The sequence below is a fragment of the Capricornis sumatraensis genome, chromosome X (assembly GCF_032405125.1).
Source record: "Capricornis sumatraensis isolate serow.1 chromosome X, serow.2, whole genome shotgun sequence".
Taxonomy (NCBI): domain Eukaryota; kingdom Metazoa; phylum Chordata; class Mammalia; order Artiodactyla; family Bovidae; genus Capricornis; species Capricornis sumatraensis.
The window spans coordinates 62,116,092-62,131,113 of NC_091092.1; the positions used below are offsets into that span (position 1 = coordinate 62,116,092).

At 45.3% G+C, this 15,022-nt stretch overlaps 1 protein-coding gene across 2 annotated transcripts in view; it reads left to right on the top strand.

Moving 5' to 3' along the window:
* The window catches only part of GAB3 (GRB2 associated binding protein 3), a 90,336-nt gene that overhangs the window by 25,980 nt on the left and 49,334 nt on the right, over nucleotides 1–15,022 (top strand). For both annotated transcript variants that reach the window (XM_068962855.1, XM_068962856.1), the window contains exons 2-4: nucleotides 3,440–3,743; nucleotides 6,773–6,986; nucleotides 7,571–8,049. In XM_068962855.1, the coding sequence (XP_068818956.1) occupies nucleotides 3,440–3,743; nucleotides 6,773–6,986; nucleotides 7,571–8,049 (997 nt within the window). The remainder of the gene's footprint in view (nucleotides 1–3,439; nucleotides 3,744–6,772; nucleotides 6,987–7,570; nucleotides 8,050–15,022) is intronic.

Below are 15,022 nucleotides of genomic sequence, written 5' to 3' on the forward strand. Positions count from 1 at the left end.
ATGGACCTAGTGATTATCATAGTAAGTGAAGGAAGTCAGAAAAAGACAGACAAACATAATATGACCTCACTTATATGTGGAATCTAAACAAATGATACAAATGAACTTATTTACAAAACAGAAACAGGCTCAGAGACATAAAAAACAAACTTATGGTTACCAAAGGGGATAGGGCAGGAGAGGGATAAATTAGGAGTTTGAGATTAGCAGATCCGGACTACTATACATAAAAGAAACAAAGATCTACTGTATAGTATAGGGAACTATATTCAATATCTTATATTAATAATAACCTATAATGTAAACAAATCTGAAAAAGAATATATATATATATATAGATGTGTAACTGAATCTGTGTGGCATACACCTGAAATTAACAGAAAACCAGAAATAAACTACACTTCAATAAAAAATAAGCCCACAGAAAATTTTTGATTTATCTTTTAAGATTCATTTACTCCATAGATCCTCTCGGCCCTTCTTTTTCTTGTCATTTATCTGATGAAGAACCTGGGCCTTTGACCACAGAATTTCCCACAGTCTAGCTTCGTGGGTGGAACTTTCACATTTGCTTATTCCTCTTTGTAAGTTAGCAACTGTTGAGGGTGAACACCGCTGCTTGTGAATGCACTGCGGCAAGCAATATGGTGAGATTCTAATTGTATCGTTGGTTTTCCTTTATTAGTCAGCATACATTTGTGAAAAAGATCATGAAGTGGTTCCCTCACCTGCTCTGAGGATGACACATTCTTTTTCTTTTTTAATATCACGATGAACTTTCAGGTTTAAATATATGTGATGGATTTCAAGCCATTGTGATTATTACAATTTATTAAAGCTTGAATTGCTCCATCTTTGTCCAGTGGGAGTGTCTTCACCTTGACCCCTGAGTTCTTTCGATAAGTTCCTTGCAGAACAGTGTCCCTGTGAAGAGCTTCACTTCAGTGCTGGCTGACTGCTTTTTAAAGGTCTTTGTCATGCGTCTTTCACTTCTAGAAGCCTGGTCCCACCTACTTAGTAAAATGCTCCAAGAAAGCGTCATTTCAGCTTTTGTATTATCACAGGTCTTGGGCAGAGATTTAACAACTCGAGGGAATGTGTGCTGGTAAGTTTCGCACACAGACTGTGCTGGATGCGGCTGCATCCTTGGCCCTTCTTTACTTTCAGCTTGGCCACCACATCTTCCTGAAGGAGGTCTCTTGGGTATGCCCATAGCATCTTAGCTCTCCCTTATCATAGCGCTGATCTTGCTGACAGCAATTGTCTGTTTATCCATGTGCCCATTTCCTCTGTTGCCCATGAGACTGAGTGGCAGGGCCTGTTCAATGGCTGGTTCACCTCCATTCCCCCCGTGTCTGCCCACTGGCCAGCCTGTTAGGATGTCAACAGATAATTGCTGAACGAATGTCTGTATCCTTCTCCTAGCAGAGTGCTCCTTCGTGGGATTGAAATCTTCCTGTTTCATCTCTTCCCCCTCTCTCAGCACCCCAGCTACTTGGTGAGCCCTAATCGTGTTCTCCAGCCCCAGCCCACCAACACTGTTATTCAAGGCTAAGAAATGGGTTTCTACAAAACAAAGAGCAATTAACTTGAAACTTGTTTCAGCCTCCACTTTGACTTCCTCTTTTAGAAACATTTTTTGGGAAGTACGACAAAGTTCCTCTTCACATTTCCCTACCAAAGTGGCCTTTGGAAAGTTTGGGGTACCCCTGGTGCCCCAGGGCATTCTCTCATCCTGACAGTGACACTGGAGTTTCCTCTCATGGTCAGGGGCTCCACGCTATCCAGTCCCAGGTTTTTGTGACAGAAAGTTCTCTAATCATTAATGCTTCTTCTTCCATCACTCCCATAAGCCTACACAAATGCTGTTATTTCTGTCATCTTAAAAACAAGCACTTAATTACACTGCTTCGTCCTTCTTCCAAGGGGCCAGATGTCTCCTGAGCCCTTTCAGTTCAGTTAAGTTCAGTTCAGTCACTCAGTTGTGTCTGACTCTTTGCAACCCCATGAATCACAGCATGCCAGGCCTCCCTGTCCATCACCAACTCCCAGAGTTCACTCAAACTCACATCCATCGAGTTGGTGATGCCATCCAGCCATCTCATCCTCTGTCATCCCCTTTTCCTCCTGAGCTCTTTACACCATTCCTAAAGGCAGACCCTAGCCAGGCCTCACCTGCCAGGTTCTGTTTCCTTTTTCCTGTCCCAACCTCACATGGGGTAACCGCTCGCCTCTGCCCCCCGCCCTTCTGATTCTGCCTCTTGCCCAGCGTCAAAGGGGCTTTCCATTCTGAGCCCTGATTGCAGGTCATATCCACCATTCAGCGCCTCTGTTGCCTCAGATCTTGCAGCCCCTGGGCAGGGAGGGAGCTGAGAACACCCCACACGGGGCTTCTCTCCCCCCTGCCCCGCCACCCTAGTCAAAGCCAAAGCTGGTGGCCTTCTCAATGTGTCAGGCCCAGATGACACTGCAGCAGCCTGCGGAGCAGCCTGTCCTATTTTAGCTCTGGTTTCTTTCCTTTTTTGAGCCTGGACTTAACTTTGCCTAATCATCTGACCTCAAGATTTGGCTGTTTCCCAGATTCCTATAGCACTAAGGGAAGTTCCTTCCTATTATGGTGTTTCTCAAGAGGGCACAGAGGATCGCTTTAGGCCAGACAGTGTGTACCCTCCATGCCCCCAGCCTTCTTGACTGGCAGCACAGGGCTATCTTCAGATGTCCCCGAGGGCATCTCAGTTCCTTGATGGAGGAATACTGACCTAGGAAGTGGTTGAAGAAGTGTCTCCCGCTTTATGATAAAACATCTGTAAAGAATTGCTGGCAATACCTCTCTCTCTACTTCACAGTACTGATTTTCTTTTACTTCACATTTTCTGATCCTTCCACCCTCCCTCGAGTTCACATCCATTGCTACAATTTAGACAATCATTAGCTTAAGATAATGATAACCTGCTCTCCTCACCAATGAGTATGATTTTCCCTTTCTTGTTGAGCAATCCTCTATAAGTTCAACGACTAGGTTAGGTCACACTGGATTGAGGTATATAGGGGTAAGAAAGCTTCCTTCCTGCCCTTCACTATTAAAGTTTTCTTTTTTCTTATTTAGCTGTGCTGAGTCTTAGTTGTGGGGTGAGAACACTTGGTTGTGGCTTGTGGGATCTAGTTCCCAGAGTAAGGATCAAACTTGGGTCCCCTACATTGGGAACTCAGAGTCTTGTCCACTGGACCACCAAGGAAGTCTCTAATTTTTTTTTTAAGCATGGGTGCCCGTAAATTTGTGTTGCATGCCTTTGTGATGAGTGCATATTTCTACTCGACCTGGGGGCGTGACTCCCATGGCTACCCCGCGTCACGATGGCCAACGGGAAAAGTGGAAGAGGCTGAGTGGGCTCTGGGGCTTCCTGTCATGGAGGCCGACGTCCGCTTGCCTCTCCCGCAGGCCTGGCGCCGGCGCTGGTTCGTGCTGCGGCGGGGCCGGCTGAGTGGCGACCGCGACGTGCTGGAGTACTACCGCAGCCAGCGTGCCAGCAAGCCCATCCGTGCCATCGACCTCAGCGAGTGCGCCGTCTGGAAGCATACGGGCCCAGGCTTCGTTCGCAAGGAATTCCAGAACCACTTCGTGTTTATTGTCAAGACCACGTCTCGCACATTCTATCTGGTGGCCAAGACGGAGGAAGAGATGCAGGTGTGGGTGCACAGCATCAGTCAGGTCTGCAACCTCAGCCACCTGGAGGACAGCACAGGTAAGAGCCAACTCGGGGTGGGGGGTGGGGGGGCTGAGGCAAAGGTGTTGGCCCCAAGTGTGCCAGGGGGGTGGGGGAACTGGGTGGCCAAGCCCGGGCACTGCCCGCAGAGCGTGACGAGCCACTTTGGTCCCTTCAAAGCCGCCCGGTGGCTTTGCCATCATCAGAACATGCAGGCATTGAAAGCACAATGTGGGTGGGGACGTTCTGTATAGCTCTGATTTTCCCCACACTGCTGCTGCTGGTTTTTCTAGAAATATAAAATATTGCTGTCTTAAAAAAAATTCTAGGAACTCCAGGTTTTCTGTGCTAAATTTTAGAAGGCAGAAGTAGGCTGCCTGTCATACGCAGGGAAGGTTTCCACTTATGTCCAAGTGGCTCAAGGTCTCTGCAATGGAAATGAGTTCTAAGTTTGCTCTGAACCATTTTGGGGCACTGGGAGCAAATGACCCATGTGGCTCTTTGTCTGCCACTCTTGCTCTCTCTTTTACACACACACACACGGACACACATACACACACACAGACACACACAGACACACACAGACACACACACACACTGCCGTTTCTATGTGATATACTGGCTATAATGCACTTTAGGTTACAATTAATTCCCCTTCGTGGATGTTGCTGTTGAGCCCTCCCCTTCGTGGATGTTGCTGTTGAGTCCCTGGCACCATGCCTTGATCCTCAAACTACAGACTTCGAATGTTGTTTTCTTTTAGCCTCTTAGCCTAGCAGGCCAACCTTACCCTTAAATCCTGCGGCCTACAGTTGCTTCACCCTTTCCCTCCTTAACTGGGTGCTTTATCGTCTTCCATGGAAATAACCACATTCTAACACTAGGTGGCGGGGAAGAGTCAGAGTTGCATCCCTCTCTAGACAGACGTGAGGCTGTGTGTGCTTCCTGCCAATGAAGTCCTTTTCTTTTCACGACGCAGGCAAGCTTACTAGGTGAAGCTACTCAGTTACACCGTTGAACTTTGAGAGCACTCGAGTAAGAGGAAATGAAATAATGGCAGTCTGTTGCCCTTGCTGCAAGTTTCTTTGCAAAGTTGCACTGAATTTGTCAAGACACTGTGCAACCCAGCAGAGCCTTGCTGGTCGTTCTTCACGCCTAGTCCCTACCTTCAGTGTAATTAGATGCATATTTGTGTTTCATGTCGTATGTGACTTCTGTTTCCTCATTTGGCAGTGATGCTAAAACGTAGATACGTAACATGTTTCCCAATATGCCAAGGGGAGCAGAAATGAGTAAGGCAAGGCACAAAACAGAAAGCTCTGGCCTGAAGTTGAAGGGTGGGCAAATCCCCCATCACCTCGTTTGTTCCCTGTAGCCTCCCCCTACCTTCGTTTGGAGGAGGAATAGATGGGGAAACAGTGGAGACAGCGTCAGACTTTATTTTTGGGGGGCTCCAAAATCACTCTAGATAATGATTGCAGCCATGAAATTAAAAGATGCTTACTCCTTGGAAGGAAAGTTATGACCAACCTAAATAGCATATTCAAAAGCAGAGACATTACTTTGCCAACAAAGGTCCATCTAGTCAAGGCAATGGTTTTTCCAGTAGTTATGTATGGATGTGAAAATTGGACTGTGAAGAAGGCTGAGCGCCGAAGAATTGATGCTTTTGAACTGTGGTGTTGGAGAAGACTCTTGAGAGTCCCTTGGACTGCAAGGAGATCCAACCAGTCCATTCTAAAGGAGATCAGCCCTGGGTGTTCTTTGGAAGAAATGATGCTAAAGCTGAAACTCCAGTACTTTGGCCACCTCATGTGAAGAGTTGACTCATTGGAAAAGACTCTGATGCTGGGAGGGATTGGGGACAGGAGGAGAAGGGGATGACAGAGGATGAGATGGCTGGATGGCATCACCGACTCGATGGACATGAGTTTGAGTGAACTCTGGGAGATGGTGATGGACAGGGAGGCCTGGCGTGCTGCGATTCATGGGGTTGCAAAGAGTCAGACATGACTGAGCGACTGAACTGAACTGAACTGAACTGTAGGGGTTGATTCCTCTTCGTCTGACAACCAAGCCTGAAGGGGCTGTATTGTGGCTTTTCACATAGAGTGTTTGGTTCTGTCTCTGGTAACCACAGGTAGGCAGCACATCATGTGTACCCTGGCCAGTAACTCCATTAAATGCTTTTGTGTATTAGCTCTTCTCCTCCCCAGACCAACTGTGTGGCAGAGGTATTCTGAGCATAACCACTTTATAGAGAAGAAAACTTGGACCAAGCAGGTAACTTGGCCAAGGTCATGACAGCTAGATACTAGAGTCTGCACTTGAATCCAGGCAGTTCTGGGCCACTCTGACTCAAGAATCCTAAATTCCTGCCAACTTGGTTCAAAAGGGAAATCAAAGCAGGCTTTTCATTGGGAGTTTCTGAATGTGGGCTTTACCAGCCATCACACTTTATTTCTTCCATTCCTTTTCCTTAGACATCACTAGCGGTTAATCATTCACACTGCTCTTTATGTGTTACTTGTCTCTCCTCTGGTGGGCTGTAAATGCCAATGGGGGCAGAGTCTTTGTCTTGGCTGGCAAAGTTAGAACAGTCTCGTGCACATAGTAAGTGCAAGAGAAGGTATCTATATAGACATAAGTAGACATATATGTCTATATCTGCATGCCTGCACATGTGCCCAAATGCATATGTAAGTATATGTATATATATTTGTTATGCATATATATGTGAATATGTTATGAATATATATGTTGAGTGAATAAACAGTGATGAATGCAGAGTTGTGGCTAAGAGCCATGAAGAAGCTGTGTGTAGACTATCTGCAGATTTTTAGGCCAAGAATGATTGCTTTATTTTGCCCTTAATTGATTCAACACTTCACTCTTGGAACATTGGCCTTGTTCCCCAGACGTTGTTTATAGCTTGGGGAAATGGTCTTCTCCATCAGTACAAACACCAGCTGTGATTTTCATCTTCTGTTTGGCCTCTTAGATGCCATCTGAGAAACTGTGTTCTAGCCATTCCTAAACATTCTGCTGGGAAACGATTTGTCCTGCAGATTCCATGGAGAGTGGCTGTCGCGCCCCCTCCTCCGCACAGCCCTCACCCTCCAGCTCCCTTCTCACCAACCCTGCTGTCTGCTCCCTGCCAAGAGATGACCCGAGCACTAGTACTGTAGCCACTGAGGAAACCAGAAGTGAGTCAGAGTTGCCCTTCCTTCCTGATTATCTGATTCTATCCAACTGTGAGACGGGAAGACTGCACCACACCAGGTACGCCTCTGCGCTCGGCCTCCTAGCGCACGCCTCTCCATTGGCAGAACCCACATTGCTTCCTCTTGCAGCCTCTGTGACTGTCATGCCCTCGCTGCGAATCAGGCTGTTTAGCTGTAGCATCTTCTAGTGGCTGTATCTCTGCTCCCCTCACTTCCTGCTGCCGCCAGGGCGGGGCCAGATCCCTATCAACCACTATCAAGGCTGAAGCATGTGGTACACCAAACAGAATGACTCAGGCATTTTGGTGTTGTGGCTTTCATTTCTAACCTTGCATTTTCATTTGTATCTTCCACTTAGATGATGAAAAAAATCAACAAACTTTTTTTTTTCCCCCTGCATCAAGGGGTTGCTGTCACTGAGGGGTGTGGAGGGAATGTCGCTATAAAAGTTTAAAAAAAAAAAAAAAGCGACATTAGAGTAGGGGGAGTGATGGCAGCATGGCCTCTTTTCCCCCACAGCATGGCTTTGCAGTGGGTGGGTGGCTTTCTCCTTCAAACTTCTGCCAAAGGTGTAGCAGTACCAACAGCCGCTGTGGGGACTTGTGACCTTTCAGTCAAATGTCTGTGCTTTTCTTCCCTCAGTCTCCCCACCAGATGTGATAGTTGGTCAAACTCAGAGCGCTCACTGGAGCAGGCTTCCTTTGATGACGTCTTTGTGGACTGCCCACAGCTGCCACCCTCTGGGAGCCTGGCCTGCCCTTCGCACTCCAGGAACGGGTCTCAGGAGGCCCCCTCCATGAGGCCCCAGGCCACCCTGATCTGGATGAAAGATGTCAATGGCCCATCCAGGGACCACTTTTCTTTACCACTGGGGGAAACTTCCTTAAATTCTGCCATCCAGGTAGATCAAAACCAAGCTTCCTTGCCCTATGGGGTAAAAGAACTAGACGTGATGTCTAACAGACCCCCTCCTCGCCCCCCTAAGCCAAGCCATCTCTCTGAATGGTGGCACAAGGAGCAGTTCCTGTGCAGAGGGCCCAGTAGCCTCAAGAAGCCGGAAGGCACTGTGGTGCCTAGAAGAATTTCCCTTTCCGGTTTAGACAACATGAGGACCTGGAAAGGTAAGTACTGAATGATGCTAAACTTCAGGTACTGACAGCAGCCGGCTCCTCTTTCCTCTGTGTTTCCATGTCAGGGCATTGTTCAGCCAATTTCCTCAGGCCATTCCAGTGTCCTAGCGGGGTCAGGCCCTGGGTGAAAGTGCACATCTGGAAACCCCCCACTCCGATACCAGCGTCCCCCTGCTCATCCCCGTCTGCAGACTGGGAGATATCCTTGGTCCCTGTAGATGCTGAAAGAACTCAGACTCCTGGTGCCCTAGCCGTGCCCCTGCCCACATGATGGCATCCCCTCGTGAGACCAGGCTCCTGGTGTTCATTTGGAGCCACTCAGGGACCCACTTGGTACAGAAGGTGGTGTCTTTGGCTTCTGCCGAGGGGGTAGAGTGGAGCTCTTGTCTTCTCAGTTCAGTTCAGTCGCTCAGTCGTGTCCGACTCTTTGCGACCCCATGAATCGCAGCACGCCAGGCCTCCCTGTCCATCACCAACTCCCAGAGTTCACTCAGACTCACGTCCATCGAGTCAGTGATGCCATCCAGCCATCTCATCATCTGTCATCCCCTTCTCCTCCTGCCCCCAATCCCTCCCAGCATCAGAGTCTTTTCCAATGAGTCAACTCTTCACATGAGGTGGCCAAAGTACTGGAGTTTCAGCTTTAGCATCATTCCTTCCAAAGAAATCCCAGGGCTGATCTCCTTCAGAATGGACTGATTGGATCTCCTTGCAGTCCAAAGGACTCTCAAGAGTCTTCTCCAACACCACAGTTCAAAAGCATCAATTCTTCGGTGCTCAGCCTTCTTCACAGTCCAACTCTCACAACCATACATGACCACAGGAAAAACCATAGCCTTGACTAGACGGGTCTTAGTTGGCAAAGTAATGTCTCTGCTTTTGAATATACTATCTAGGTTGGTCATAACTTTTCTTCCAAGGAGTAAGCATCTTTTAATTTCATGGCTGCACTCACCATCTGCAGTGATTTTGGAGCCCAAAAAAATAAAGCCTGACACTATTTCCATTGTTTCCCCATCCATTTCCCATGAAGTGATGGGACTGGATGCCATGATCTTCGTTTTCTGAATGTTGAGCTTTAGGCCAACTTTTTCCACTTTCCAATTTCACTTTCATCAAGAGGCTCTTTAGTTCCTCTTCACTTTCTGCCATAAGGGTGGTGTCATCTGCATATCTGAGGTTATTTATATTTCTCCCAGCAGTCTTGATTCCAGCTTGTGTTTCTTCCAGTCCAGCATTTCTCATGATGTACTCTGCATATAAGTTAAATAAGCAGGGTGACAATATACAGCCTTGACGTACTCCTTTTCCTATTTGGAACCAGTCTGTTGTTCCATGTCCAGTTCTAACTGTTGCTTCCTGACCTGCATACAGATTTCTCAAGAGGCAGGTCAGGTGGTCTGGTATTCCCATCTCTTTCAGAATTTTCCAGTTTATTGTGATCCACACAGTGAAAGGATTTGGCATAGTCAATAAAGCAGAAATAGATGTTTTTCTGGGACTCTCTTGCTTTCTCCATGATCCAGTGGATGTTGGCAATTTGATCTCTGGTTCCTCTGCCTTTTCTAAAACCAGCTTGAACATCAGGGAGTTCATGGTTCACATATTGCTGAAGCCTGGCTTGGAGAATTTTGAGCATTACTTTACTAGCGTGTGAGATGAGTGCAATTGTGTGATAGTTTGAGCATTCTTTGGCATTGCCTTTCTTTGGGATTGGAATGAAAACTGACCTTTTCTGGTCCTGTGGCCACTGCTGAGTTTTCCAAATTTGCTGGCATATTGAGTGCAGCACTCTCACAGCATCATCTTTCAGGATTTGAAATAGCTCAACTGGAATTCCATCACCTCCACTAGCTTTGTTCATAGCGATGCTTTCCAAGGCCCACTTGACTTCACATTCCAAGATGTCTGGCTCTAGATTAGTGATCACACCATCATGATTATCTGGGTTGTGAAGATCTTTTTTGTACACTTCTGTTGTGTATTCTTGCCACCTCTTCTTAATATCTTCTGCTTCTGTTAGGTCCAGACCATTTCTGTCCTTTATTGAGCCCATCTTTGCATGAAATGTTCCCTTGGTATCTCCAATTTTCTTGAAGAGGTCTCTAGTCTTTCCCATTCTGTTGTTTTCCTCTATTTCTTTGCATTGATCTCTGAACAAGGCTTTCTTATCTCTTCTTGCTATTCTCTGGAACTCTGCATTCAGATGCTTATATCTTTCCTTTTCTCCTTTGCTTTTTGCCTCTCTTCTTTTCACAGCTATTTGTAAGGCCTCCCCAGACAGCCATTTTGCTTTTTGCATTTCTTTTCCATGGGGATGGTCTTGATCCCTGTCTCCTGTACAGTGTCACAAACTTCATTCCATAGTTCATCAGGCACTCTATCTATCAGATCTAGGCCCTTAAATCTATTTCTCACTTCCACTGTAGAATCATAAGGTATTTGATTTAGGTCATACCAGAATGATCTAGTGGTTTTCCCTACTTTCTTCAATTTGAGTCTGAATTTGGCAATAAGGAGTTTATGATCTGAGCCACAGTCAGCTCCTGGTCTTGTTTTTCTTGACTGTATAGAGCTTCTCCATCTTTGGCTGCAAAGAATATAATCAATCTGATTTTTGTGTTGACCATCTGGTGATGTCCATGTGTAGAGTCTTCTCTTGTGTTGTTGGAAGAGGGTGTTTGCTATGACCAGTGTGTTCTCTTGGCAAAACTCTATTAGTCTTTGCCCTGCTTCATTCCACATTCCAAGGCCAAATTTGCCTGTTACTCCAGGTGTTTCTTGACTTCCTACTTTTGCATTCTAGTCCCCTATAATGAAAAGGACATCTTTTTTGGGTGTTAGTTCTAAAAGATCTTGTAGGTCTTCATAAAACCGTTCAACGTCAGCTTCTTCGGCATTACTGGTTGGGGCATAGACTTGGATAACTGTGATATTGAATGGTTTGCCTTGGAGATGAACAGAGATCATTCTGTCATTTTTGAGATTGCATCCAAGTATTGCATTTCAGACTCTTTTGTTGACCATGATGGCTACTCCATTTCTAGTTGTCAACAATTGCATCAGCCTCATCCTTCATGCCACCTAATGTGTTCTTTCCAACTTCTCCCCGGCTAAGCTGAAGTGCTTTTGGCCAAGCTATCACCATCGAGGTGATGCAAACCTAGCCATCTCAGCTTGGTCCATTGGCATGCCCTCCTGGAGCCCCCTTTGGCCTTTTTCTGGAAATCTGTTGATTCCCAGGGGGTTCTGTGCACACTTTCTCTCTCCTTCTCTCCTGCTGCATCTCCATCCAAATGTGTTCTTTTGCATGAAAGTAAACAGAGGCTAAAACTCTTTGCCATGAAGTTATGGGACCAGATGCCATGATGTTAGTTTTCTGAATGTGGAGCTTAAGCCAACTTATTTTATTGGAAGGAAGAGTGGAAACGAAAGCACTTAAGTGGATCTTTTGCTGCAACTTATTGGAAAGGTAAAGATCATTACGTTATAGAAAAGGTAAAGATAAAGGTAAAGACATTCACGTCTCGCCTTGGTGGCCAGGGAAGTCACCCTTCCTGAGGCTGGCTCTCATTGTCACTGTGTTCCAAGGTGTGCTCGTCAAAGAGAGACTGAAATGCCAGACTGAGAGACCCCATCTTGGGCAGATTGGTGTCATGGTCACCAAGTTTGCTGATGGATCTCCCCTCTTATTCAGGTTATGAGTCTTGGTGAAATGATGCAAGCAGAAGTATGTTGTCAGTGGTCAGTTGGCATGGTTCCAGTAGGGACTGATGCACCCTTTTTTTCAAAGGTGCAGCACAGATTCTGTTGCATTTTGCCTCTTGCTCTCTGAGTCATTATGGTTTAATTTCTTGATGTCATGAGGATTTTGGGATTCAGCCACCTTGTTGGTTCTTCCTAAACAGTGTTGAACAGAAAGCCACCACGGCTCTCGGTGAAGGGTGTCTGGCTAACTGGGAGGTTTGTTTTGAAAATCAGTTGGAATGAGTATCCACCACATTGTTGGTTCCAGCATATAATAGGTGTTTAATATTTTTTCTGTGTCACATTTTTCCTGTTAAATATTTTCATGACTGGATAAGGAAATCATTATGACTAATGGTTTATCTCAACCCAAATGTCTTCCTCAAGTAATGTGGAATCTTGTATTCAGTACATTGATCTGATCTTTACTTTGAGGAAATGTAATATGTAAATCTGAGCCACAGTCAGCTCCCAGTCTTGTTTTTGCTGAATGTATAGAGCTTCTCCATCTCTGGCTGCAAAGAATATAATCAATCTGATTTTGGTGTTGACCATCTGGTGATGTCCATGTGTAGAGTCTTCTCTTGTGTTGTTGGAGGAGGGTGTTTGCTATGACCAGTGTGTTCTCTTGGCAAAACTCTAGTAGCCTTTGCCCTGCTTCATTCTGTATTCCAAGGCCAAATTTGCCTGTTATCCCATGTGTTTCTTGACTTCCTACTTTTGCATTCCAGTCCCCTATAATGAAAAGGACATCTTTTTTGGGTATTAGTTCTAGAAGGTCTTGTAGGTTTCATAGAACCGTTCAACGTCAGCTTCTTCAGCATTACTGATTGGAGCATAGACTTGGATTGCTGTGATATTGAATGGTTTGCCTTGGAAATGAACAGAGATCATTCTGTCGTTTTTGAGACTGCATCCAAGTACTGCATTTTGGACTCTTTTGTTGACCATGATGGCTACTCCATTTCTTCTGAGGGATTCCTGCCCACAGTAGTAGATATAATGGTCATCTGAGTTAAATTCACTTATTCCAGTCCATTTTAGTTCGCTGATTCCTAGAATGTCGATGTTCACTCTTGCCATCTCCTGTTTGACCACTTCCAATTTGCCTTGATTCATAGACCTAACATTCGAGGTTCCTATTGCTCTTTACAGCATCGGACCTTGCTTCTATCATCAGTCACATCCACAACTGGATATTGTTTTTGGTTTGGCTCCATCCTTTCATTCTTTCTGGGGTTATTTCTCCACTGATCTCCAGTAGCATATTGGGCACCTACCGACCTGGGGAGTTCCTCTTTCAGTATCCTATCATTTTGCCTTTTCCTACTGTTCATGAGGTTCTCAAGGCAAGAATACTGAAGTGGTTTGCCATTCCCTTCTCCAGTGGACCACAATATACAAGGCTGTATATTGTCACCTTGCTTATTTAACTTATACGCAGAGTACATCATGAGAAACACTGGGCTGGAAGAAACACAAGCTGGAATCAAGATTGTCAGGAGAAATATCAATAACCTGAGATATGCAGATGACACCACCCTTATGGCAGAAAGTGAAGAGGAACTAAAAAGCCTCTTGATGAAAGTGAAAGAGGAGAGTGAAAAAGTTGGCTTAAAGCTCAACATTCAGAAAACAAAGATCATGGCATCTGGTCCCATCACTTCATGGGAAATAGATGTGGAAACAGTGGAAACAGTGTCATACTTTGTTTTTTGGGGCTCCAAAATCACTGCAGATGGTGAGTGCAGCCATGAAATTAAAAGACGCTTACTCCTTGGAAGGAAAGTTATGACCAACCTAAATAGCATATTCAAAAGCAGAGATATTACTTTGCCAACAAAGGTCCATCTAGTGAAGGCTATGGTTTTTCCAGTGGTCATGTATGGATGTGAAAGTTGAACTGTGAAGAAAGCTGAGTGCTGAAGAATTGATGCTTTTGAACTGTGGTGTTGGAGAAGACTCTTGAGAGTCCCTTGGACTGCAAGATCCAACCAGTCCATTCTAAAGGAGATCAGTCCTGGGTGTTCTTTGGAAGGAATGATGCTAAAGCTGAAACTCCAGTACTTTGGCCACCTGATGTGAAGACTTGACTCATTGGATAAGACTCTGATGCTGGGAGGGGTTGGGGGCAGGAGGAGAAGGGGATGACAGAGGATGAGATGGCTGGATGGCATCACCGACTCTATGGACATGAGTTTGAGTGAACTCTGGGAGTTGGTGATGAACAGGGAGGCCTGGCGTGCTGCAGTTCATGGGGTTGCAGAGTCGGACATGACCGAGCGACTGAACTGAACTGAACTGACTGAATATGTAAATGTGTGAAATCTTCATGCGATTTTGAAAATGACTCCTTCTCTCCCCCAAATGTAGAAAACACATACATACCTGTCAACACACACCTGTAATGAATTATACCTCCTGCACTAGGCCGACTGGTTCTCAGAGCCTCTACCTAGCACTTTATCTCCATGTTTATTTGATCCCTACTTCATTATCTAGTATTTTACTATAGTTTCTTTACATATTTTTCTTACTTGAATGATGCACTATCTTTTATATTTCACACGAGGAACTGTGTTTATGGCTTTAAAGGTTATATTAGAAACCAATACAATATTGTAAAGTAATTAGCCTCCAATTAAAATAAATTTTTTTAAAGTAATTATCTTTAAAAAATCTAAATAAACTATCTTTAACTCTCTTAATTTCCCCACTCCAAATCCCATAAAAAGATTTAAAATACAACTGTATTATTGAAAATTTCACACATTTACAAAAGTAGGAGACGGTATGATGAACTCCCATGTATCCATCCCCCAGTTCAGTTCAGTCACTCAGTCATGTCAGACTCTTTGTGACTCCATTGACTGCAGCATGCCAGGCTTCCCTGTCCCCCACTATCTCCCAGAGTTTGCTCAAACTCATGTCGATCGAGTTGGTGATGCCATCCAACTATCTCATCCTCTCTCATCCCCTTCTCCTGCCTTCAATCTTTCCCAGTATCAGGGTATTTTCTGATGAGTCAGTTCTTCACATCAGGTGGCCAAAGTATTGGAGCTTCAGCGTCAGCTTCAGCATCAGTCCTTCCAAGGAATATTCAGGGTTGATTTCCTTTAGGATTGATTGGTTTGATCTCCTTCTAGTCCAAGGTACTCTCAGGAGTCTTCTCCAATACCACAGTTCAAAAGCATCAATTATTGAGGAATAAGCTTTC